The sequence below is a fragment of the Theobroma cacao genome, chromosome 6, assembly GCF_053813885.1.
Source record: "Theobroma cacao isolate CCN51 chromosome 6, ASM5381388v1, whole genome shotgun sequence".
NCBI classification, from domain to species: domain Eukaryota; kingdom Viridiplantae; phylum Streptophyta; class Magnoliopsida; order Malvales; family Malvaceae; genus Theobroma; species Theobroma cacao.
In genome coordinates, this window is record NC_142644.1 from 28,325,875 (window position 1) to 28,352,985 (window position 27,111).

Genomic DNA, 27,111 nt, shown 5'->3' on the forward strand with positions numbered 1-27,111 from the left:
GTTAGGTTTGAGTAACAGGCAGCTGATTGGTGGAAGATACTGGAACATGTTTGTGACATACAAATACAGCAGAGCACATGAATTTCAGATTTTTTTCGGGCACTAAAGAGACATGAAGCCGCCCAATGGGCCCCTACACCAAGAGGAAAATGGACTTAAATCCCCCATCATAGCCGTTGGATTCTATTTCCATGATTAGACCTTTATGCTTGCCAAGCCTGAAAGCCTGATGGTACCACCACTGCCTTACTGTAGTACGAGAAGAAACCCCACCCCCCCACCCCCCCGCCCTCTAAAAAAAAAAAAAGAGAGGCTTCCCCATTCAAAATTCAAAATACTCCTCAAGAACCTCAATTGCATATATGAATTGTCACTCCTACCTTGGCCATATCTCATTAGCCGTTAGTAGACCATGTAGCTAGCTACTAGCTAGGATGCTTTCCTTTTCGAGTCCTAGAAGAATTGGGCGCTGAGGTTGGTGACTTGGTACTTTGGCGGTCCTGGTCTGTCAAAACAAAAAGGTGGAAGGAACAGGGTACGGAATAGAAGAGAGACTGCTCCAACAGAATGGTTTTAAGGGTTTAAACAGGGTTTTCCCTCATCATCAGGGTAAATATATGGTTTAAGAAACGTGGAAATGAGAAAGGTTCTCTTTATAAAGAGATAAAAATCAAAAAGATAAATGATCAGTCAAGACTCTTGGTCTTGCCCATACCCACACCTCAACATCTGTACATATATATGCGTGTATATATATATATATATATATATAATGTGAATAATAATCTTCTTAACAAAATCACTTTAAAAAAAATTTCAAAAAAAAAATCACTTTAAAAATACTGAATTTTGATATGAAGTCACTTATGCATGAGACCCATTTAAAAAAAAAAACCTCTATATATATATATATATATATATATATATATCTCTTTCACTTGGACCTTATAGGCAGGTAGGTACATGCCAAGTTAATCTTACCCAACGCACTTCAGTTTTCTTTTCTTTTGAGTCACTTGAACTTAGTTTAATTAGCGATGCTTCAATATTTTCATCCTTACCGTAGACGTCTAGTTTTCATAATTTAAAAAACCAAATGTCCCAAGCAAACTCTATTCCATTGTGAAGAATTGATGACTGATATATATATATATGTTGTATTATATTGCTTTTCATTCACTTCAGTCTTTCCTACTCATTGCCATTATACTTTCTTCCTCTTTAATCGTATAACGGTTCATCTATACCCCATACATGGTTGCTCCTCGTCCAACCCAAATTTCTTCCCTGTTTTTCTTAATTATGAAGAATATGTTAATACTATTACATTACATTTACATCCTCAGTAGTTTCCTCATTACTGCATTTGGCTTGTTTTCATAATTTTATTTGTCATATATTATACGTATCAAGATAACAATGATGATGTCGAGTCATGGTTTTTTGTGCTTCCACAGCTTAAAACCCATCATCACTCCAAAATCAATACTTGAAACATTTCGCTGCCATTAAACAAACCATTTTCTGTTTATGCCTTCCATTTTTCTTTACCAAAGAAGCTCATTTCACATTATGTCCCACTTCCTTATTTCCCTCTCTTTCATATGTATGAACGTGGTATTCGCCATTTGTTGATCCAAGAAGACAACTCCTAACGCATGTCTTCAACCAACCCTTTGACTTAATGCTTTGTTTACTGCTTTTAACGTTGCATGCCTACAAAAGAAAGGTAGGTTCTGATCGGGATGGATCAATTTCTGGGGTTGATTATTCACGACTTAAGTGCATGCCTATCCATGAAATGATCATTATTGTGTTTCCATGGTGTGTTCAAGAAACAAGCAACATTCTCTCATCATGCAAGAGATTAACTATAATGTCTCCAAGTTTTGCTCCACTTGGCATTGGTGTAAACCGGGATTATAACATATGTGTTTAGCGGGTCCCAATTAGAGGGACAAATCCCTCCATGAAGCCTCACATTCTTCCCTATCTGTATTAAAACAAGGTCATAATTTGCTCTCAGCCAGTTACCTCAAAGTCAGCAAATGTCATAATTTTGCTTATAGATGAACCAGCTTAAGTGTACACCACACCTATGGAAACGCCAGACCATTTAAGAGAAGAGATTATAATTACATATGATGAGTGCTATTATTGTGCCTTTGTCTTGTATTAATAATGAACAACTAATGTCTAATGTGCTATTATCATAAATTGTCATACTTCACCAAATTATGAATTAATAGTAAATGAAAATAAATTTAAAGTTTAACCTAAACTAATACATATCTAATTCCAATGAGATCAGTTTACAATTTATCCTAAACATTAGGTAATAATATAAAGGAGTTTTAATTTTTTTTTTGATTCCACTAAACATGCTGTAGCCATGTCCTTGCTTAACCTTCTTCTACCCTGGCAGAAGATGGCCCAACAGGCAGTCTTGTCTAACACTATTATCTTCAAATTTCAACATAAAAGATCATTACAACTTGATAAAAGATGAATCCATATCCAAAATCATCCTTAAATATACCCCATTCGCTTATGGGTCACTTGTTCTGATTTTTCAATACTTTTTAACCACCTTTTCAGACTTTGGGATGGCCTGTTTCGGTCATAACATAAACTTGTAAGTTTTTGCCCTACTGTCTACCATCTACTATAATGAGGTTTACCCTAACCTTAATTTTCCAAAATTTGCCCGTGCTTTTGGCATGCTCAAGGTAGCTTAAACAATGTCCAAATATACATGATTGAGTAGGTGTTGTTTATTTTTATTTATTTTGAACAAACTTGGACCTAGTTGGTCCCCCCAATTGCTTTTGAAGACTAACCAAATAGTGTACTTAGGATTAAGATTGGAAATATTCATGGCTTTGGTCTTTATAGAAAAATCCAAAACAAAAAGGAGAAAGCAAGAAAGAAACATGATATGTTTAAATCCATAATTTGCTATCGATTGTTTCTTGACACTCACGGCTTCCCTTAGGTTCCACCTATTCAATAATTTCTCACAAGTCTACAGCCTTTAATCCTAATCAAATTTCTTCTGTTTCCCACAATTCTAAGTACCATCTATGAGCATTGCTTTCATATTTGAAGGGTTCTTTGTTTTTTCGGGCGGGGGGGTAGAGATGGGAGATGGTTCAATTTTATATGATAGGCATGAACATAACAAAGCAGAGTTAAAAGTTGATTGTATTTCGGCTGCATCAGCTTTCATAACATATTCTTGTTATTTTCGATCAGGTCCACATTTTCAATACTAGAGACTATGGACATTGTAGTCGCTATCTTCTTTCGGCCGTGACTTTTTGGACCATTTTCTTCAGCTTTTCTATTCCCAAATCTTGAATTAAAAAAAATTCTGCCCCCACCCCATAGTTACTAGTACCACTGCTGAAGCCAAGCGTTTTAAATAATCAAAATCATTTCGCAATTGAGGAAAATTTGACTTGGAAGTCTGACTGTTAGATAGGAGGTGAGAGTTTTTCTTCCCAAAGTGCCAGCTGCTTTTCATTGGATACTACTCCCATACAAGACCGAAGCTTCCATTGTTGAAATTAAAAAATGAAGAATGAAAGTACTTTCCTGGTTTCTGAACCAGTAGATTGATAAAATTAAGACCAGGATGGAGGTATGGCAAATTGGCAATGTCTAAATCATATTATACATACAGTTTCCTAGTGGTTTCCCTCATCCAACCACCCAAAGATATTGTCTTTGTCCTGCTTAATACCGTCACTAGTCTCTTCCAATTTTCCCAATTATCTTGTAAGGAACTAGAATCCACCATCAAAGATGGGGATAGTCCTGAATCAAACCGGGAGGGGAATATGCTAAGTTCAACTTGGTAAGGGGGCGATGGGGGAAGGGAACTGATCCTTAGGATGAGACAGTCCAAATCTGAATAGTATGCTAATTTCTTTCTTTCCTTCCTTCTCACCTCTAACTTCAGTTTGGGACCCACCAAGAAAACATGCACTCTCTGGAATTTTGATTTTGTTTCAATGCTCAAAGGCCAAAGCTGACTGACTGATGATGCCTCCTCCATTCACTGCCCATGGTAAAATCTGCCCACCGACTCTGTTTAATTTTGGGTACATTATTTTTATGTACTAACATCAGATCTTTCAGCTGTTCTTCATTATCTTAGTGCAAAATTTCCCCACTTCGGTACCTAGAAGAATTATACAGACGCCCAAAGTCCTTACCCAAGTTGCCCTGCAGTCAAAAACACACCTCCATCTCTGCCCAATGCCTCCCAACACGTGGGCTCCATCAGCCATTGATCATCCTTGAGAGCTGGCCCTACATAAAATCATCATCTTTCCTACTATTTCTATATATGTACTTGTAAAAACAATCTGAAGTAGAAGACAATTAGTAAAATATTTATTTAAAACTTAAACTTAATAAGGTAAATACATGATGTTCCATTGTTTTATAAGCTTTGTCAGTTCTTTAAAAATCAAAGAATCCAAGATGTGTTTGAATGAGACCGAAGTGATTATTGTATGCAACATTGGAATGTACTGATTTCTGGTGAAGGTGAAAACTGTTTCACCTATATTCCCCTGTTAACCTGGGGAGCAAAAGGAAGAAAAACCTGTGGCCTCTGCTTCTTTTTCTTTTCTTTTTTTCCCGCGCTTTAAATCCTACTTTTTCATTTTTTTTCCTGAAGCCCACCTCCTTCTCCGGCTTCAATTCTGATAGTCAAATTTGTGCTCTTTGTTTGCTTTTCTAACATATCACATTCACTTTCTTATTGGGGGTCACAATAACCCAAATCTTTCTTTCTTTTTTCTTTTTTTTCATGCTCCAAACCACAATCACACCCTCCAATTCCTTCTAATTTCATCTCTCCAAGATGGAAACAATCAAACCCAAATCAGCTTTTAACAACAATAGCAACAGCAACCACAAGAGCAGGCTAGCAAGAACCTTCCAAAAAGTCATCAACTTGAGGACTGCAACAAAAATTGCTTCAAGCAATGGGATTGGAATCTGTGTTCTCACATCCCAACATAAATTCCCACAAGATGATTCAACCCCAGATCACAAACTTTCTTCCAACGCAGACAAACATGGAGGGGACTCCAAGGTTAAGCAGAAAGCAGTTCTGGAAGCTCTGGTTGCCAAGGTTTTTGCTAGTGTTACTTCCATCAAAGCTGCTTATGCTGAGCTACAAATGGCTCAACATCCTTACAACAGTGATGCTATTCAGGCTGCTGACCAAGCTGTTGTGGAAGAACTCAGAGCACTTTCGGAGCTGAAGCGTAAGTTTTTAAAGAAAGAACTTGATCTTTCGCCTCAAGTTACTTTGATGCTAGCGGAGATTCAGGAACAGCAAAGCTTGATGCGAACGTACGAGATCACAATCAAGAAGTTGGAATCCGATGTTGAAGAAAAAGATTCAGGCATTGCTTCACTTCATGAGCAGCTTGAAGGGTGCACTGCTTTTAACAAGTCCATGGAGAAGAAACTAAACGCGAGTGGACCTTTGTCAATGTTTGATAACATCCAGTTTACGACGTTGAATCCAAGTCATTTTGTGCAAGTTTTACACTGTACTTTGAGATCTGTTCGCAGTTTTGTGAAAATGATGATCAAGGAAATGGAGTTAGCCAAGTGGGATCTTGATGCTGCTGCTAAAACTATTGAACCCGGAGCTGTTTTCGCTAAACAAAGCCATAGGTGCTTTGTATTTGAATCTTTTGTGTGTAAAACAATGTTAGACGGCTTCAACTCCCATGATTTTGGGCTCACAAACAACTCTGCCTCCAAGAAACTTGACCCGGAGCAGTATTTCAACAAATTCAAGAACCTGAAATCTGCTAACCCGAAATCCTATTTAGTTCAGTATCCAAACTCTAGTTTTGCTATATTCACCAGAACCAAGTACCTCAACCTTGTCCATGCCAAAATGGAATGTTCATTTTTCGGAAACTTGAATCAAAGGAAGCTGGTTACCTCTGGTGGGTTCCCGGATACAGCTTTCTTTACAGCTTTTGCAGAGATGGCTAGGCGCTTTTGGCTCTTGCATTGCTTGGGATTCTCATTGCATGAACAAGTTTCAGTCTTTCAGGTAAAGAAAGATAGTAGATTCTCTGAGGTTTACATGGAAAATGTTAGCGAAGAATCACTTTTCTCCAGTGAAATCAACGATGCAAATGTTGATATTAGAGTTAGTTTCACGGTTGTTCCAGGGTTCAAGATTGGTAAAACTGTGATACAAAGCCAAGTTTATTTGTCTCCGGTGATTACTCCACCGGTGAGTCGTTGATCTTCTTTTTATTCTTTTCCTTATGGACTTCATTATTAAATGTAACATGCTGAGATGTTATCCACGCATGTGTTGGTACACGCACCGCTGGTGATAGGGTGGGGAGCTGAGTGCTATTTTCAAGTGGGGTTTGCGGATTTAAGTTTAGTTTCCACTTGAGAAGTGCAGTTATCTCCCATGTTATAGGGAAGAACAAAGCGGCGCGTCGGGTGGCGCGTGAGTTCTGCTCTGTGGATTAAGAGTGGCTGGTACCACCTGCATCTGGACCCACAGCCCAAAGTGGAACAAATTGAAAGAGGAGGTGCAGCTAGGATTATGGGGGAGTAGGGTTTTTCTTTCTCTTTTTAATTTTTTTAAAAAATAGTTTCAGAAAGAGAAAAATGTTGTGGAAGGGAAAAAAAAAGGTTCTCTGTTAATATTATAATAATAATATAGTGTTATGCAATTTTGTAATGTTCATATGCCCCAAAAATCAGAGGCAAAGAATTGCCAGTTGCAGAGGATAAATATTTTAAAGCAAATATGAAGCTATGATTGCCTCTTTGCTGTAATGCATGAACAATCCCTATGTTTTCATATATGTCAATGTATCTGCTTATTCATATTCCTAAGATGGGAAATGACTTTTCCCTATTAGCAGGGAAAAGCTTTTTGGTTATGTACTGTCTCCTTAATCCTGGTTAAGGCAAAACTTCACATCAAAATGACCAATTTTGACTTTGTGGTGCCCAATTTTTCAGCAGTTTGCCGGACCAAACTTTAACCTTCTATCTGGTAAGTGAGAGAAGATGAGGGGCAAAGAAGAGAAGTGAGGCTGTTTGTAGGTGATTTGGTTGATAGATTTTTTGTAGTGGGGGGAAGCAATGTAGGGCCAAAATAATGAAAACTTTGCAGTCATAAAATGCCCATATTCTCTTTGGGGAAGTGGGTTTAGGCTGTCTTTTACAAAATCTGAGCAAAGGTTCACGGGCCCTGCTATGAAACTTGCCTGATTCTGATGTAACGTTTAGCTCTGGTCTGCGTGCAACCCAACATGAACCAGGGAGGTCCTTCTCCTTCAGTTTAACCATGACTTACTCCTCTTTCATGATCCTTGGATTCTGGTTTTTCAACATAACCATAGTACAATTATTGTCCCCAGGAAACAAGAGCTGGTGCTTATTAAATTTGTCTATGCAGGAACAGGACATAATTACTAGTAATTTAATTCACTCTCAACTCCCTTCAATTTGTACCCTTTCCATAACTCCGACAGCCAGTACAGGCTGTTGATTATTCTCATGTTCATTGAACACTTACCACCAAAAAACAGGTAGGTGCTTCAATGAGGAATGTAGCAACTTAGACCATGACCAATTAACAAGCAATTAAAGCATCCAAGGAGAAAAAAAAAATTGTTCCCAAATTCCAGGGTACTGTAAGCCTTGTGAGAGGTGCAGAGGACATGAAGATGAAAACAAAGGAAGAAGGAAGGCAAATGAGACAAAATTACAAAACTTTAGAATTAGTATGGGGGTTAAATGCAGTAGGGCAGCGTGGGCAGTTATGGTTTGGTTGTAATTAAGAAAGAATGAGTTGGGTAATTGATGATACTCCAATAGGAAATAAATACAGGCACTTATAGTTACAGCTGGCATCTACGAACACCAAACCGCGAGTTATTTCTTATGCCTGGGCGCCAGGGTCCCATCTCCAATTAACTCCCCCCTATTGCCTGCCTATTCCCCTTTCTCTCATTGGTTTTGGAAAAATGAACTTGTCTTTCAAAGGTGCAGTTGTTTTCAAACAAGCATTTAGAGGTTTATAATCTAATTAATCAAATTAATTAAAAAAATTCTATATTTTCGATCGGTTTGATTAATTTTCACAAAATATTTTGTTCATTCGTTTAAAAGAATTTTTTAAACTAAATCACCCAATTACACATCTTGAGAAACATATCTTTTACTTTCATATAATTATATTGGAAATACGATATTTTTGAATAATTTAAGAACGATATCACCGCTTTAGTGTTTTAATCGTTTTTAGAAAATAGTTATTAGGTATCTATAAACTCTCGTCAAGATCAATTAAAATTTCATTTTAAGAAATAACTTTTCATCTAATACACTCTCTCATGGAATATAAAAATTAAAAAAAAAAAGAAAGATAATACAAATTATTGCAAAATACATTTTTAAATATATCATATCTAATTACCTATAGGCACTAGTTAACATTTTCCTTGTATTTATATTGCTAGCAACTTAGTTTTTGAATAATCATTATTTGACCTATCTAGTACTGACTGATGTTCGTCCAGATATATGGGAGAAAAATGAAAATACAAGAGAAAATACTATACTTGTGTCACCAAAATCAAAAGAAAGATAGGGAATATCCGTAGAATGGGCTAGATTAGGGCCTAAAATTTGAGCCCTTAACCTCCATTCTTGTAGCAATCAAGCTTTGGGCCATGACAAGTTTTGGGTGCATCAGCTATCAGGCCCCAACTGCTGTTGTCTGACGGTGATAATACTGCCCAACTATACAATTACTTCACTATTTACATGGCTCTCGGGTTTTAATCCACATTATTATACTTTTTGATTCAATGATTAATTCTTCATTTATTAGTTTTGATTTCCATTTATGTTTTAATTAAATAAATAAAAAATTATTTATTGGAGAAGAAAGTAAAATTCCCTTAATTTTGAAGTGAGAATTTCAAATAATATTACCAAGAAATAGGACTTCAGCAATTGTCCAACAGTTGGTTTCGAATTGAATGTAAGCATAGAAAAACTAATTGCAATATTTCTATAAAATTTACAGATTCAATAAAGGGGAAGGAATGGATCCAATGGACAGGAAAGAAATGAGAAGAACAAATTCACTCAAAAAAATAAGAAACGGGGGGGAAAAATCACATTTGTATATGTTCATTCAACAGGATGACTTTTCAACCAGCTGACACCTGCTAGTGCTATCACCAGAAGAACTTGATCTTTTGAATTTAATGATACTTATCTGGCTGTACTGCAATTGAATACACACCATCTATGTGAGGGATGTTATGACTGCACAAAGGAAAGCTTACTAACCTTTCTCATCCATGTGATGGTAAAAGAGTTATTTGTGCATCTCTTTCAAAATTCAAGTCTGTGTCTCCATGAATCAACCCAGCAGGTCCTCTCAACCCTTCCCTGTTAGAGCTCATGTGAAAAATTCTCCATATCGAGTCATCAGCTATGTTTCAATGGCCAAATAATCAGACTGAAGGCCATAGAATGTCCTTTTCAACAGACAACTTCCAAACCAAGCACAAAATAATATCTACCTTCTTCCCAGGTCAGGCATGGCGTTCTTCCCAACTGGCCAAAAGGATAACAGGCCCGAAATTTGACATAAAGCCAAGGAGAATATTTCAAAGGGAGCCTTCTGATCCAGTATCTGAGAAGGGTTCAGGGTCTGAAGCTTTCGCAAGGGCTTCGAGCATGTTTACAACCTCTGCTGGGTCATCCAAATAATACTTGGCTTTGCTGGGTTTCTGACCAACTGTGCAGGCAAATACAGATGTATTAGAGGAGAGGACACCACTGGAAATTGCACTACTGATGATCTCAAACATCTCTTCATCAGATCTGTCATCGCCAATGCAGAGTACAAAATCAGCCTGCTTTCCATTCTCAGCCATGGTTGTGAAGATCTTTTCCGCAACCACACCTTTACTGACCCCCTAAAAGCAACAGTAAAAAGTTGATTTAACATCATACATTTAATCAATCAACAAATAGAAACCAATTATCTGACAGGCGACACCACCTAAATACAAGATTTACTGTATTCTTTCTATTTTATGCTTTTCTACCCCTTCTTGGCACAAAGAACAATCCCATTGTATTCTAAAATACTGCTATCAATGTAACCTGAGAGTACTAACTGAGCTCAGGAGTAAGGCAGAGTTAACTGTTACACTTCCCCACAAAAGAGAAAGCCAATAAACAAATATTAAGGCTAGTGTTTTTATAACCATTAAGCATACCGCAATAGGTTGAAATCATTAATAAGGAATGGTAGAAAATAATTTGCAACATTTTGAACCAGTTTTAACGTATTAACTAGAAGAAAATGGCAGAAATGACAAAGGACAGATTGTACCATTCCTTAATTTAGAAAATCAAAACCAGAGTTAAGTAGATACCTGTGGTTTCACTTCGATTATAAACTGGCCACTTTTCACCGCCACAGGTTCATTTGATAACACACTCTCAAGATGGTCTAACATCTCCTTTGCCTGGCTAGATCCAAAACCTGGATCTGCATCTCTATGGTGCCAAACCAAGGCACTTTCCTTGTACTCGATATTGGAGCCATCGGTGGCCTCTGTATACAATTTCATAACAGGCTCAGCTATTTCCTTCCACCCAAATTCACTAGTCTGACCACAAATTTCCCACTCATCATTAGTAGACCACCTGAAACACCAACTTCAAAGTAAGTGCACCTGTTGAAGCAGCAGTAAAATGGGAAGAAAAGAGACAAAAATGTAAAACAGAAAAAGAAAGACATCACACCTCATGAAATAACCATGTTCAGCTGCAATTCCGAGTTTCTTGCATGGAGAAAACCACTTGCCTAAACTTTCTCTTCCTCTTCCACTTACTACAAATACCGTATTCTTGATATCACCAGAGAGAGTGTTTATGATTGAGATAACCTCTGAACTTGGGGTCTTGTTATGTGATGTTTGAGGCATTACCGTTCCATCATAGTCCAGTAATATAGCCCTGTTTTTGGACCTTAGATACACAGATACAATGTGATCAATAGACAACTTTCTGAAGTTAGGATCAAGAGCTACAACTCTGAACCCAAAGCTCAAGCCAATTCCCCAACAACGTCTTCTAAAATGCTCTTTGCAAGTCCTTTCCATATCTTGGAAAAAGCTTCGTGACCAGAACGCCACATCATGCGAGCTAACATATCTATAATGCTTCTCATGGCGCAACTGCTTCTCAGCATCAGCCATTGAGATTGCCTCATTCATTGCCTCTGCAGTTGCTTCAATATTCCAAGGATTTACACGAATTGCACCACTGAGAGAAGGAGAGCAACCAATAAACTCTGATACCACTAGCATGCTCTTCTTGGGTCCACTTGATTCTGAGGAAGACCCTGATTCAGAGACTCCCTGCCGGCAAACAATGTACTCATAAGGAGTAAGATTCATTCCATCCCTCACAGCTGTGACTACAACACACTCAGCTACAGTGTAGTATGCAACCCTCTCACTGAGGGATACTGGCCTGTCAATGAAGACAATTGGGTCATAACCAGGTTGTCCAAAAGTCTCATTAATTCTCTTGCAGCTTGCCTGTATTTCAGCCTGTATCTCCTCAAGATCCTTCCCTCTTCCCCTGGCAGGGTTTGTGATCTGCACCAGAACTGCTCTTCCCTGCCACTTTGGGTGCTGTTTCAGCAGCTGCTCCATTGCCAACAGCTTCAAGTTGACACCTTTAAAGACATCCATGTCATCAACTCCGAGCAATACAGTCTTTCCTTCAAACTGTTGTTTAAGCTCTCCTACTCTCCACTCCTTATCCGCAAGTCTCAATACAGACTCAATCTGCGCCATGTGGATCCCAACAGGCATGATCTTTATCCCAATTGTCCTTCCATAGTACTCCAGGCCAATATAACCCCTCTTTGACTGATATTCCAAACCTAACATTCGACTACAACAGGACAGAAAATGCCGAGCATAATCAAAAGTATGAAAACCAATGAGGTCCGAATTCAAGAGTGCCTTTAAGATCTCTTCCCTCACTGGTAAAGTCCTATATATCTCAGATGAAGGAAATGGACTATGCAGAAAAAAACCCATTCTCAATCTATTAAACCTTCTCCTCAAGAATGTAGGCAGCACCATCAAATGATAGTCGTGGATCCAAACATAATCATCTTCTGGGTTTATAACCTCAATCACCCTTTGAGAAAAAATATTATTTGCTGCAACATATGCCTCCCACAAAGACCTATCGAATCTGCCTCCATGATTTGCCGAAAATGGAAGCATATAATGGAAAAGTGGCCACAAATGCTGTTTGCAGAAACCATGATAGAACTTTGTCAAAATGTCAGGTGGCAGAAATGCAGGGACACACTTAAACCTGTCCAACAAAAGCTGTGAGACGTCATCTTGTTCATTCGGATCAACATCAACCTTCAAAGAACCAACATACAAAACCTCCATTTCTTCAGGCAAGCCATCCTTTAATTGTAATAACAATGAATCATCATCCCAACTAAAACTCCACCCTTTATTATCAGGTCTACGCTTAGCTTTAACTGGGAGTTGATTAGCTACGATAATAATTCTGTCCTGAATAACCGAGGACGGTACATCTGAGCTCACACTATTAGCCTGGTCATCATCAAGCTCTGAAATAACCCCAGGAACGGTCATTACCCGAGGCAGCCGTTTCTTTTCACGAGCTTGACCCATTACCGGGAAATTACCAGACGCTAGATCTAAAAGATTGGTATATGATCTTGACATCATCTTCAACCTCTTTCTTGGTTATTACCCTTAACAAGAATCAATCACAAAGATCTCAAACTATAAACAAGGCCCCTCAAAAATTTTTGGTTCTCTTCCAAAAATACTCTTTTAATTTGACACGATCTGCATTGGCTACAAAAAGAAATAAAAAACATCATCTTTACATGAACAATACTTAGGAATCAACAAAACAAAATAAACCCATGGATAAAATTAGATCCAAAAACAGGAAAAAAAAACTAAAAATACCGAAATGAACATTATAAATTTATAACAGAATTCAATCAAAAGAAAACTTAAAGAGGCAAAACTTTTCAACCGGATGAATCCAAAATAATGGGAGTAAATTAAACAAAAATGAATCTTTGAAACTAACCTTAACCTTCAAATCACAGAGTTTGTGTCTTTAATGGAAACCCCTTTGAATCCAAAAATGAAATTTGGTTAAAAAAAGGGAAATTTTTGGGGAGGGTTTTCTTTGCGAAGGAAGAAATCTAGGGTTTGTTTTAGGTTTGTTTTGGTCCTCCCTTTATCTCGAAGAGCCACATTTACAATCCCCTCTTTTCTTTCCCTTCTTCCTTTCTTTCCTTCTTTTTTAGTTGGATTTGTTTTCCTTTTTTATATTTATTTCTCTCTCTTGCAATTGGCAAATGTTGGCAATGTTGTAATGCGGTTCGTGAAAAAGCGGCGTGATGCCGCCAGGGAATTTTAGCCGTTTGATTTACACAATTGATCTTAGCCGTTCTTTAGCATTAACTGGTTGAGCAAGTTGCAGGTGAGCTCAGATGGGTTTTGCGGCCCCTTTCATTCCAAATTCCATTTTCTTTTTATCTCAAGTTGATATCAGACAAAAATTGGGCTTTCTAAGAATATATTAAGAGAAGGATTAATATCATAAATGATTTTATTATTTTTTTATTCATTTTTTCTCAAAACTAAATACAAGAGGGATGTATGATTGGCTATGGGGTATAATATGCTTTTAATTAAAGAATGAAATTAAATGTACCATGATTTCAAGTTTAAAATAAAAATGCTTGGCAACTTTAGGTTATGTTAAATAAATAGAAATCTAATAATTCTAATTAATCCCAAAATAAATTGTGTAGCAAAATGGTACTAGTAAATTTCTTTTTAATGTCTTGATAGGTTATTTCACGTGGCATAAAATGATTGGTATATTTGAGCGGCACGACGCCTGCGGCATAGCGGAAAGTTCCTACAAGTGCTTCTCTCTTTTGAAAAATTTAATTAATAAATCAAAACAAAAAAATAAAATTTGGAATATAAAAACGCAAGAGGATAAGGTCGGCCAGTAGACTACCCAGTAATGCCAGCTGGCGTTGTTGAGTTTTTCCCGTCACGCGCTCTTTCTCCCTTCTCCCGAGGCAGCCTCCTATGTGGCGGTCAATGAACATTGCCACGTGTACCTTCACCGTGCTACCCCATGGCCCCACGCGTCATCTTCAGAAAAAAGGGGTAGATCATCACGTGTTCTTACGGATGGCCTAAAACCTTTACGCCTAACCACTCCTTTCTTCAACACGTAATAGACGTCTCGAACTTTACCTTACGTGTCACTGAATCATTGAAAGGGACTTGGATAACTCTGTGGTCCACTGCAGTATCTGAATATACCGACGTGGGGACACGGCTTCCGCTTCCCCTGTTCACGATGTCTCCACGTGGCCGAGAAAAGTTTTTTGCGGATAAGATAGAATTACTGATGACCTGGAATAAAATGACGTCATTGGTGAAGTCACAACAATGAGGTGGCAGAACGTGTTTGGGAGAGCCGTTCCTCGGTTTAACGCTACCTTCGGTATGTGTATTCGATTGGGGACCTTGTGGTTGGGGGGCGAGAAACAGGTTTTCCATTTTTTATTTTCGGGGCGTGTAATGTCAGTTTCGCCCTTGTGAATTTTGGCATGTGGGGATTGCTATTAGAATGAAGGATGGCTTGGATGTAATTATGAGACATGGGGGTATTGAAAGTTAACGCGGGTGTAACCAGACCCCAGACTCCAGAGTCTGGTTAGGGTCAGACCAGATTGGTGGGTGTTTTTTGTTGACTCGTATAATGTCTTTTACCACCTAATTTCTTCAAGTTGGTTCGGGGAATGGGAGCAAAAACAAATTAATAAGAAGAAAATGTATTGACAAAATAAGTACATATGTTTGGATAAGGGAGAGAGAGACAGAAAAAAAAAAAAGAGAGAAGTTTCAATTCAACATTCCACTTTATTTCATTACCAAATACGGAAAATTGAAATACAAACATCAAGGAAAAGGATTGGAAAAACATGGAATAGATGGTCAAAAGAGACAAGGGAAAATGAATGACAGAAAGTTCAGATAGATGTAAAACCTTTTCCATACCATGTATTCACACTTGGTGTGTTTCACATTTTGATTAATATTCAATTCATTCATATCTTTTTAGAATCTATAAGATTTTTGAGATATGCTGATATGTTTGATAAAACTTGATGATCAAGCAATTTGATAAATAGATGTGAGTAGGAATAAATATATATATATATATATATATATATATATATATATATAATGAATTCAAGCTATAATACTTTTCTTTCATATATAGAGCATAAAAACAGTCAAAGCAATGGTATTTGAGAAATTTTGGATCAATATAAAATCAACCAAGTACATGTTTGTTGAGACATGCTCAAGGCAGAATTAAAGAAAGATATACATGTGGTGGTGCCCACACTTGCTTTAACTCATTAAGGTTGAGACAGAAGGTAGGACATGGTGCCTTCAAAACTTGTACCTATATATGAAGAAGCTGACTTACTTGTTAATTTTCCAATGTTCTCTATGTCTTTATTCTTTTGCATTTGTTTATTTTATTAGCTTGATATGTTGTAGATATTACTATATGTTTATATATCCTAGGCTTTCTCGCATGATGGCATCCATGACTGCAGCAAGCCAGCTAAATCTACATGAACATGAATTCCTTGAAAATTCTTTTAATTTAGTGGCACTGTGGAGATAACATATTCCCCCCCAATCTCTTTCGTGATAGAGAAGGGCTGCTGCATCTATCTTTATCTTGTACTACGGAAAATTCTTCAATATATATAGTTTAGGTGAATTGAATTTACATGCTTTTCTTCTTCAACCCTGCAGAGCATCAATGCTTGAATGCCCCCTCGTGCCTCCCTGCAACCTCATAGTTGGCATATTCCATGAATAACCTCTAATTCTAAGTGCTACAACCTTTGTCAGGACCACCCCTACCAAATTAAATTCATGGACCCACCAACATTCTGAAATAAAAACCACATGACAAAATTTTGATCATGCTAATTATATCCACCATGTCACAAAATTTATGTTATTATAATGATTCTTTCTTGCAGAAAATGTAGACTCTTTGGAGTTTATGTTGAAATTTTGTTTGTTTTAATTTGTTTTGTCTCATTCTTGCTGTTCTTTGTCTTATAGATTTGTGGGTTTAAGTATTTGAGCTGGCTTTTATTCGTTGTCATCGAGACTTTAGACGACGTTGGATGGATTTTCCAATAAACAAGAAAGGTAGCCATCAATGATCAAACAAGAACAATGCGTAAAACTCAATTTTGTACACACCCAGACCCAGTAGATGACAAGGAAAACAGCATTAAAAGCTAACAAGAATAGAAAAAGGAAACGACAAAACCAATCTAGACCTTGGGGCCTGGGGGATATATCCAATGTGAATTTTGAGCATTCTAATTTCAAACAAATGGGGTGGTTTTGAGACTAGAGCCGCTGACGAAAAATGTCTCGGGAGAATGAGAATAAAACTGCTGTGGAATTGGCCACCAGGATTGTTGGGAAGTGGAAGGAGACTTATGAATGGATACCCATATTCGGAGGTTTTGCCACTATTGCACTGGCATTTTCAGTTGGTGCCAACAATCTTCCAGCCCCGGTTTGTGTATCATTCTTCCTTTTTTTTTTTTTCCGGGTCTTTCCATGCTTTAAACGAATCACCGCAGAATAATCAAAACACCTTATAACTTACTTGCTAGGCAAGGTATATACATGGCTATGATCATGAATTTGAACCTTTTGAAAACATTAAGGTCCAGCATAGATGATCTAGTGAAAAGCACACGATTCTTAAGCTTAGCAACACATGTTTTTCTTATGACATCTGAAAATGATTTTTTTTTCCTTTTATTGGCAGTTCTCAACATCTGTAGGGTCAGGGGCTTTAACCCTTTTGAAGGCCTCAATCATGGCTTGCGCCATATATGTTCCCGGAGCGGCCTCTGCAAGCAACAGTACTGTTAATGCTTTATTTTCTAATGTATGGAAAACATGTCAATATCTAATCCTAACTATTTTTCTGCTTCTTGTACTTTTACCAAACAGAAGCTCTACCCAATGCGAAGATTTCTTAAATGGATAAGCAATATTTAGTGGTAGAACCTGATGAAGTTTCGTTATCATGCAGTTCCTGAAAGAAAGTCAACCCACCGAAGGTTTCTTGATGTGGAGCATGGTAGTTGTTCTCCTCACAGCGAGTACTTTATAACCCTTTGGTCTCATTTGATTGCCTCTATTATCAATTTTATATAGAGTGGTTTGCTGCCAAGAAGAGGAAAAGAAAGAAAAGGACACGACAAAGAAAAGTTCTAAGCTTTTACAACTACAGTCCAACCCCATATGATTGAAACATTCTGCCACACTTTTTTTCTTTTTCTTTGGCTTGACATTTAAGTGGATAAATATTGCAATTATAATTCCAAAATAATAGTTCATATTTTATCTTTTGACATGGACAGCGATATGGCTTGCACTTGCAACATACCTAGAGTTACCGGTGTCATCTCAGCAATCAATACAGGGAGCTATGTTAGGAACCGTGCTAGTTACAGAAGGTTTTGGCTACTTACCACTATGGAACAAGGTAAAAAGGCAAGTACATTCAGTACAATAGTCAAAACAAACCCAATCACAAAGCTGAAAAGCTGTATTAAAGAATGAATCCTAACCAAAGATGCAAAATAAAAATTCAAAAGAATGATCTAAATGATTTTCATTTATTTGTGTGTGGAACACTTCAGTCCTTGTTCTAAATGATAGCATAATGCAGAATGATAATCACAACTTTAATGGTGGTGGACTGCTCTGGATATTGCTTGAATGGACTTTTGCCCCGTCAATTGCCTGTCTTTGTGCATGTTTCCTCTTTGCTGTCTTGAAGAGTTCTCTACTTCGCCATGAAAATGCAAAGAAAAGGATTCTTATTTTCCTTCCTATTGACTACGGAATATCTGCAGGATTGCTTTGCTTCTTCATCGTGTCTCAGGTTTTTCATATTAAGCCTTTTTTCTTCTTTTTTTTTTTAATCTCAACCAATCTCAATTTTCCTATGAAAGATAGTAATCATATCCACAGAACTTCAGACATTATGATTACAGGTTTCTCTCCTTGTGGGAAAGCCCAAAAGGCTTTCTATCCATATCTAATGAGAAATTGTTGGAAGACCCAAAAGATTGTTATAAGTCAGTAGTTAATGACATCCAAAAAAAGAAAAGAGAAAAAAAAAAAAAACTCTAAGCCTTGAACAAACAATGGCTGTGCTGGCAGAGTTTGACATTATTGTCAAACTAGATCATGAAAACAACATTTGCTTAGTTTAGTGCATATAACATTATTTTCTTTTAGTTTAGTGATAGTTAGGTGATTATCTTGCTTTTACACTATTGCCTACTTAATTACTGGCACAGCTTCATCTTTTGGGTGGCAGGTCATAGGAAACTATGTGGATGTTAATAGATTGACTGTTGTAATTGCTGTTGCAGGGTCTGCCTTGATTGGAGCACTATTGTCTTTGGTAAATACTACAATCACAGTATTTCTTTCACGTTATTATTGTAAATTATGTTACCATCCAATGGTTTCTCTTGTTTGTTTCTAATCTTTCATTTCTACTACCCTAATTGGGTTTACCACAGGCTGTGGTGGTTCCGTTGGCAATGAAAAAGCTTGCTGCTACCGAAAATTATAGAACATCCAAGCAAAACGCGTCTATGAAGGATGAATCTGTAGAAAGTCAAGTAACTGAAGGCCAGTCTAGTGGTGCAAAAGTGGATGATGATGTTGATGATATATTGAAAAACTTTATGCAGATGAGAGTCCTTGAGACAGTCTATGAAGAGGAAGAAAGAAGTTGGGCTTCACCGGAAGTGATCCAAGAGTCTGATCAGGTTCAACTTGTCTCTCAGTGTTCTGCTAATACTAGTGCAGAGCAATCCACTCCATTTAAACAGCTGCTTAAGTCTACACCAAACAGGTTGATACAAACAAGGAATTTTCAGAGGATAAAAAAATCAACGCCAATTGAAAATGCCATTAAGTTTGTCAGAGATATCACAAAGTCCACACTTTCCCCTGTAAGTCACGATACTGGTTTGGTAAATGCACAATTTCGTCTGATGAAATGCTGGTTTTACTGACATGCATATATATAATTGCAATGGATTAGGTCCTTGTGTACGACAGAAGAACTCTCATTCGGCATGCCTTGGCTGAAAAATACGATGAGATAGAAGACTACTTCAGTTTTCCTCAACTTCTAGCATCATGCGTCTTTGCGTAGGTTTACTCTAGCACTAAACCAAAAGCACCTCAATTTCCATTTATACTTATTGAAAACCTTGGCAATGAAGTAGCACAATGAAATTTATCAACAGGCATTATAGTTTTCTCAATTAATCTTACCCATGGGATGCAGGCTTATGCAATCCGCTAGTGAGATAGCTGTTATTGTGAATCCATTTGTAGCTATTCTTGATGTGTTCAAGCATAGATCGAAATATTCTGGAAATGGGGAAGATGCGGTGAGTTACTGCAACATTGTTTAATCATTTGTTTTTATAATTAACCAAAGTGCATTTAACCATTCATAAGAGATTATCAGGGGCATCTACAAGTGAAGTGGTGGTTTAGAGGCATTGGAGGACTTGTTGCTGCAATGGGATTTTTCCTATGCGGGTGGAGGCTGACTCAATGCCTTGGTGGAAAGCTGACATACATGAGCAACTCCAGAGGTTGGGCATCCCAGTTGTCAACAGTGGCAGCAATGATTATAGTTGCTATGGTGAATCTACCTGTTTCGAGCGTCCATGCTTTTATTGGTTCCTTGGTAGGAGTTGGGATAGCAGATGACCTCCGGGTAAGATTTCCTCACCCTTTCTTTTCATTCTATTTTCTCCTTAAGTCAAGACAATAACTAATTTAAGGATGCTGTTTTTGCAGAATGTTAACTGGAAGCTCCTATGCAAATTCCTATGTGGGTGGATCATGACCATAATCTTTAGCTGTGGGTTTGCTTATTTGACCTTCTCTGCCTCCATACACACTCCGGCCTATGCAGTGCCCTGATCTTCGCGTCCATAGGCCCTTCCATTTTGCTCAATCAATGGCTATCTTGGTTCTTCATTTTCCTTGGTCACACCAAATTTACACAGACTTGTCTTGAATACGACTTAATCCATTCAAATTAAGGGAGTATACACTGTAAAATGGTGAGAAAAAAAATAAAAGAAGAATGTAGCGTTTTAAGTAGTTGGTTTTAGCTAAAATGAAGACGAAGTTGGTTTTAACTTTTGTCATAAATGAACGGATGGAGTTCGAATCCGAAAAAATTTGTTAATTTTGGCCCATGCAGGTCTCGAACCTGCGACCTTCGCGTTATTAGCACGACGCTCTAACCAACTGAGCTAATAGGCCGATTACCATACGATTCTCTTGTGAGATCTAATAAACCTAAAAGTGGTAAGGCAACTCCCTTATCATTATTCATCAAGAAATTAACACCTCCAGGCCACTTAAAGAAAATTCCAGGCATATTATGCTATAAACGAGCAAGAATTCTTGCCTTCACTTGTTAATGTCAAATAATTCAATCTTAAAGAAAATTTCAAGCATATTATTGTAGACACATAAATTAAAAAAAAATAAAAAATAAATATAAATAAAATAAAATAAAATAAAATAAATAAATAAATAAAATAAAAAAAATAAAAAAAAATCGGGACAACCCGGCTCTTTAAAAACCCTGCAAAAAAGAGAGAGAGACAGCAGTTAGCCACAAGCAATCAAAGAACAAAAAGCAACAACAAAAAAAAGAAAAAGAATTGAGATCTGAAAAGAGAAAGGGGTGGAGAGAGAAAAAGAAGGAACGGCCGGCGGAGAGAAGAAAGGAGAGAGCTTGACGCCGGCAACGGAAGGCGAAGTGATTCGCCGGCTAAGAGAGAAATCTGAGAAGAGAGGGGAGGACGCCGACGCCGGCGAAGAGAGAAGAAGAGGATTTTTAGAGAGAGGGGAGAGTTTGCTGCCGCTAGAGAGAGAAAGTGAGGAACAAAAGTGAAGAGAGAAAGAGAGAAAAGAGGGTTAAATACCTAGGTTTCGGGGGCAAAACGGCGTCGTTTCAGAGAGGCAGGCAGAAGCTGGAAGGACTAGGCCAAACGGCGTCGTTTTGAGCGGCTTTGCAGGCATCAAAACGGTGCGTTTTGGGTCTTACCTTGTGGGCTTCCAGAAACAGGCCAAGGATTAGACTTGGGCTCCCACGAACCGCCGGGTTGGGCCGATTGCAGCCCAACAAGGTATAACTTTTTTTTTGTTTTGTTTTGCTTGGGTCTAGCCCGTTTTAATTTAAATGCATTTATCATTTTTTTTTTAGGAACAAATATTTATATTTAATATTAAAAAAATAAAAATAAAATAAAATAAATAATAATAATAATAATTCAATATACATATATATATTATATTTTTAGATAAAAAAATGAAAAAATAAAAAAATAAAAAAATATATAAAATAAAATAAAAAAATAATGATGATAATAAAATGAAAAATAAATAAATATAATAAATAATATCATAAATATTTGAGTATTACCACCAAAAAGGGGCAAAGAGTTGCCTCTTTCGGGTGGAGGTTTTTCGGGTGCGAAGTTCGAGGTGAATTTTCACCGAAGCGTCGGGATAAATCCGAACTCTAAACTCCAAAACCCATTAAGTCAAATAGTCATTATTAGAAAATAATATATGTAGAAAGATTTCGTTAATTCAAATAAATATTACTAAACAAAGTTAAATTAATCGTTTAAAAGTTAATTAATTAATTATTTAGATAAGCTTTGTAAACAAGTAAAAAAATTGATCAACAACAAACATGGATTTAAATAACCAAAAAATAAAGTATATATATATAAAAAATAATAAATAACGAATAATCAAAATTTTTAAATAATCAATAAACGCGTACATGTAGATACCATCATTTTATACTGTCATTGCATGCCACCCTTATCTTGCAAATGGCGCGGGAATCCCGATGATGGGATTTCCCCGAGGAGCTCGTAGAGACGAGTTCTTCCGGGAATATCTCTAGGTAAGGAGAATTTTGAGACATCACCAAAGCGTTGGGATAGTCTTCGAATAATTTTCCAATAAAAGATTACCGACTCCATCATTTAAAATAAACAAGTCACGACATCATTCTACGCTTGCATCATATGCATACGTAAGACCAAGTGAAAAACTCAGTCTGACAATTCAATAAAAAATTTTAATTAATAAAATAGGGATTAAACCAAGAAAAGGCTATATTAAGATAACTTAAGATTAAAATGGTACCGTTCGTAGAACGGGCGTCACGGATGTGCTAACCCTTCTCCGTGCGTAACCGCACTCCCGAACCCATCTCTAAAAAACGTGGACCAGTTCTCGTTCTTTCGACGGACCTAAAATTAATTTAGGACTTCGTCGATTAAGAATCGGGTTAATAGGTGACCAATCACACCTAGATAAAAAAGATTGGTGGCGACTCCCACACCCACACATATTTAATTTTTGCCCGCGTCTGGCGGACGGGTTCCCGGACCCGCACGTCACGACAATTATGCTATAAACGAGCAAGAATGCTTGCCTTCACTGGGTTTATGTCAAATAATTCAATATTATTATTAATATTATTTAATTTGGGCTTTCCCTTAATTTAATTTTGACCAATTTTTCTCGAGATATAAACTTATATAATATAAAGACTAACATTCAATTTTTTAGTATTTAATCAGAAATTATGAAACAAATAATGTAGAAGTTCCAAATATAATAATTTAAAGGAAACCAGTATTGTTATTGCGCATCTTTTAGTCACGTCTACATCTAGGCCCGATTTTTTAAGGTCCAAATTGCAATGAATTTTTGACCCAAACCACCCCCCCTCCCCAAGCATTTCCTTAGCACGTGATTTGTGGTGGACTTCCATCACTTTGACTAGAATGTATAGCTAACCTAACTCCACTACTGACCAAGTAACGAGCGAGGAAGGAGCAGAGAGATAAGGTCAGATTGGAAAGGGCCCCGCTCTCCGTAAACCACAATTCTTTCCAATGCTCTTGATCCTTTTCTTGTGAATCAAACTTTCCTAACTTCAACGTTCATCTAATCTTTTGATGGCTGTGGTGTGCACATATACAGAATGTGCGGTAGCTAAATCTAAACTGTCCCTACCAAAAGAATATTGGCAAAGAAAAAAAAGAAGCATGTAATGATATGATGACATTGGATAGACATGTCAAGACTAGATCTTCCACATTCCTTTTTAGGCGTACCTGTCTTAACTTTCCTCATGTGAGCGTATTCATCAAGAAAACTCTTCCTTTTTTTCACTTGATTTTGTTGTGGAAAATGACCATGCTAGTTTTCTCTTCATTGGGCAAAAATCTCATGTGAGCCAGAGAGAAACAGTTGATCTTCTTCAAATAGTTAAGAGATTCCTTTTAACGATCTTCGGCTTGACATCGTAGTTTCTTCTCATGTTATGAAATATTAACGATATTGTTTTTTAAAGTCCAATTCGAAGTTATTTTTTGTATTATATAAAAATATTAAACTTAATCTTTTTACATAATAAAAAACTAAAGTTCTGAATTTATTACTATTATTATTTCTTTTTTTTATTGATCGTGGGTGGAAGCCGGAAAATGAAGTTGAATTGAGGTCAAGTGGCCTGCAACAGTCACATCTTCATCAATCTATTATAAACCTAACCATGCACGTCGGCGACGTGCCAGCAGCCATCTCTTCCTTGTTCCAGCACCTATCTTTAATTTCCACAACGTTTCAAAAGTTATCATCATTTCCTGATCCAACACAAGTCACTTAAGACCTACATGCAAAAGTCAAATCTTACTCACCGCAATGATCCTTCCCTTGATTTTCTTCCGTCCTCTCCCTTAAAGGTCTAACCGGCCATATTCGAAGATAATGACAATTATTTGCTTTATTATAAAGAATTAGTACTATTACCACATGCTTTTATTTGGTGTTTCCATTTTCAGTCTAGTTGATAAATTATTCTCCATTAAAGGATGGCAGTTGCAAGAGACTGATGGTACTGATTGATTTCTGTTAGACATTGTTGCAGAGATATACATATTCACGTCTTCCATGAAGGGCAGTTGGGAGAGATTTGGATCAAAGTCAGCGGATTTATATGTGGAATTTCTTCCTCAAAAGCAAATTAAAATTAGTCACACCAAGAGACATAGATAGATTCAGTGTATCCTTGAGATCACGGATTATAGTTTTTTGATACGCCAATAGGAGCTGCCCCAAAACCTCTGCTTTTCTAGGACACATGACAATGTTTAGGTTTATGCGACAAGGCATTAATTGACCAAAGAACTCTGTGAAAATCTCCTTCATCTATGTTTCTTTCCTGCTTACTTAAATATATCATGATCTTCACTACATTTAGGGTCCATAATGAACTTGATTGAGATATTAATTAACAACAGTCACCTGGATATTATGTTTTTAGCTAATAATAAAAGAATTTACATGCCTCTTTGTTATTTTAATCCAGAGGATTAGCCTTGTTGTGAGTATCTAATTTGATATTTGTCGATTTTCCTTTGATAAAGTTTCTTGATACGAGCCACTAAATACGCGGCGTGGGTCATGCAAATTGGGCGATAGTCGTAAGTTGTAGCACTGTACTATAGTTAGCATTACCACCCTAGGTGGCTAGCCCCCCTCCAGCCCCTAGTTCCATTTTCTTCCTTTTCACTTTTAGTGGTTCCCGGTAAAACGGTTTGCGATAAAAACCCTTTAATTTGCTAGATGTTAATAAGCTCTTTTCAAAGTTGTCCTTAAAAATCAAAAGCCGACGAATATTGTTCACAGATCACCCCCTGTCTTGCTCCCATATCGACCTTAAAAGAACATCATGGCTGCCTTAAGTTACACACTTTTCTTGAGTTGCATCATGATATTTCCCATGTTCATGCCAACAAGTACTGTTTCTGCAATTCGTATCCATCCGCCGCTCACACCATCAGAGTCTCCAACTGAAGAGCCTAATTCGAACATGCTAGGCGTTCATAAAGCTCCTTCGCCGCAAGAATCACGTGGAAATGCTTTCCGTGTTCTCATGAAGGGTCGCATAACGCCTTCCGGTCCGAGCCACAGGGGCAATGCTGAACCCATTTTCACGAGACATCTCTTGAGAAACAACGATATTATAAGCTTTCAAGAGCTAACTTCTGTGCCAAGCCCCGGAATTGGCCATCGATGACACTTTTTAACTTTGTACTTGTCCTCAGGTTCTTGTTGAACTTCATTTTTTTTTTATACTGCTCTGGTTGTTTTAGAAACCAAGTGTAGAAAAGGCAAAAGAAAGCTCAATTTTTAATAGCTGGTATAAGATTCTATCTGTATCATGTTTTCAATTTCATTGCAATTAAATCCTTCTGCTTCGATTTTAATATTTATCGCTTGTATTGTTTAATATCCTTCTATTACTCTGTTTTCTGAAGTTTCCCAGAAAGTTCGTGTGAAGGTACTGTGTAAACTGTGTCGGATCGTATATTAATAAAAAGAAACTCATTGGCATGATGATACCCCCTTTTTCATGCTTCTTTTTGTTTCTTTTTTTGAATGTCAATTCCTTTTATCGCAATTCGCACAGCAATGGCCACGGGTGTACGATTCCTTTTGCAGAGGATGTAGGTAGGTACAGCAGCTATAACAATTGCTGAAGAGTGAACACATGCTACTTTTAATTTTCATAAAGTTCTTGCCAAAGCTTTAATGGTGCTGTTATTGTTTCTGGGGTCTTATGATCCCACAATCGAGGGTCATAATAGACCTCATGCCCCTGATCATGTGAACCAATTTTGATTTGCATCTCTGCTTTTACTATCTAGCCTAATGGCCAAAGATATCAACACAAGAACCATTCTCATTTTCATTTTCTTTACCCTCCACAACTCTGCTAGTTTCCCTGGCCTTTCCCGTACTATTTTCCAGCAGCTTGAAGTTGTGAACCGGTCCAGCATGGAATGCACATCTCCTCAGAAGTGAAAAATAGTTAATGCCCTCCCTAGTCTTTGAAAATATATAGCGAATATGGCAAAATCACATGAGAAGCATTACGTAATGAGGTTAAGCTTTCCCTTCTGCAAATGGAGATTCAACATTTCTAGGAATTTTTACAGCCCATCTGACCATGTGCCCCTTCTGAGTATCAGTAATTAACCAACAAGGAATCGCATTATGTGCTAGCATTCTACTCAAATGCATGCTGTCAATTTATGTCACAGCTTTTCTCGGTATATATGAGAAAATTCTTGGGAAAGAAGGATTAAAGTCTTGGACCTTAAAGAAGAAGATTAGGAAATAACATTAGATTTGAAATTCAAACGAGATCATTGCAGCATAGGAATTATCCACGGAATGAACTTATAATTGTACCAAAAAAAGAAAAACATCTTCAGCATGGGTTTTAAATTTTAATCATTCCGGAATTGATCACCGACAATTATGATTTGTGATTAACTTGCCTTTGACTATTTTTCCATGAACAGAACTTTATCATGAGATCTCAAGATGGTTGAGGAATCCAATTTGTAAGGAAAAATGGGCAGCAGACTTTCCAATTGTTGGGTTTTCTTTTTCTAATAGACGGCTCAAGATATAAAAAGCAACTAAATTTATATGCCAATTTGTGATGGATATAGACCAATGCTTTCTTTTTCATGGTTTGGACCATCGTTAATTCAAGATCCCATTGTGAGTGTGTTGCTTTCATTTGTCAACTAGATTTAGCCCAGGGACGGGATCTTGCGTGGAAAGTCGACCCAACGATTTTTAGATTGGGACTACAGATTAAATGCAAGAAAACGTATCAAAGTTTTTCTTCAACTCGGAGGTTGTTTTCCATTGGAAATTTGCT

The 27,111-nt window shown here is 37.2% G+C and overlaps 3 protein-coding genes, 1 long non-coding RNA gene and 1 other non-coding gene across 5 annotated transcripts; 3 read left to right on the top strand and 2 right to left on the bottom strand.

The window, feature by feature from the left end:
- The first annotated feature begins 4,489 nt into the window (after positions 1–4,489).
- On the top strand, positions 4,490–6,737 carry UNE1 (intracellular protein transporter, putative (DUF641)). The gene has a single exon (XM_018122598.2). It carries the CDS (start codon positions 4,877–4,879, stop codon positions 6,290–6,292), a length of 1,416 nt encoding a protein of 471 aa, XP_017978087.1. The 5' UTR covers positions 4,490–4,876; the 3' UTR covers positions 6,293–6,737.
- A 2,328-nt stretch (positions 6,738–9,065) lies between these two features.
- Positions 9,066–13,445, bottom strand: LOC18596638 (putative alpha,alpha-trehalose-phosphate synthase [UDP-forming] 7). The gene is made up of 4 exons (XM_007025246.3): positions 13,216–13,445; positions 10,852–12,971; positions 10,479–10,752; positions 9,066–10,013 (listed from the first exon to the last, which is right to left on the bottom strand). The coding sequence occupies exons 2-4, from the start codon at positions 12,837–12,839 to the stop codon at positions 9,702–9,704; spliced, it is 2,574 nt and encodes an 857-aa protein (XP_007025308.1). The 5' UTR covers positions 12,840–12,971; positions 13,216–13,445; the 3' UTR covers positions 9,066–9,701.
- A 3,184-nt stretch (positions 13,446–16,629) lies between these two features.
- LOC18596639 (phosphate-repressible phosphate permease pho-4-like) lies at positions 16,630–20,479 on the top strand. Its single transcript, XM_088807593.1, has 11 exons — positions 16,630–16,782; positions 17,041–17,163; positions 17,311–17,380; positions 17,642–17,766; positions 17,953–18,168; positions 18,610–18,696; positions 18,818–19,255; positions 19,348–19,457; positions 19,597–19,702; positions 19,783–20,037; positions 20,121–20,479. Exons 1-11 carry the CDS (start codon positions 16,630–16,632, stop codon positions 20,244–20,246), a joined length of 1,809 nt encoding a protein of 602 aa, XP_088663719.1. The 3' UTR covers positions 20,247–20,479.
- A 41-nt stretch (positions 20,480–20,520) lies between these two features.
- Positions 20,521–20,594, bottom strand: TRNAI-AAU (transfer RNA isoleucine (anticodon AAU)). The gene has a single exon. It is a non-coding gene; the product is annotated as a tRNA-Ile (tRNA).
- A 134-nt stretch (positions 20,595–20,728) lies between these two features.
- LOC148762258 (uncharacterized) lies at positions 20,729–25,795 on the top strand. The gene is made up of 2 exons (XR_016027112.1): positions 20,729–21,469; positions 24,289–25,795. It is a non-coding gene; the product is annotated as an uncharacterized LOC148762258 (long non-coding RNA).
- Positions 25,796–27,111: the final 1,316 nt, after the last annotated feature.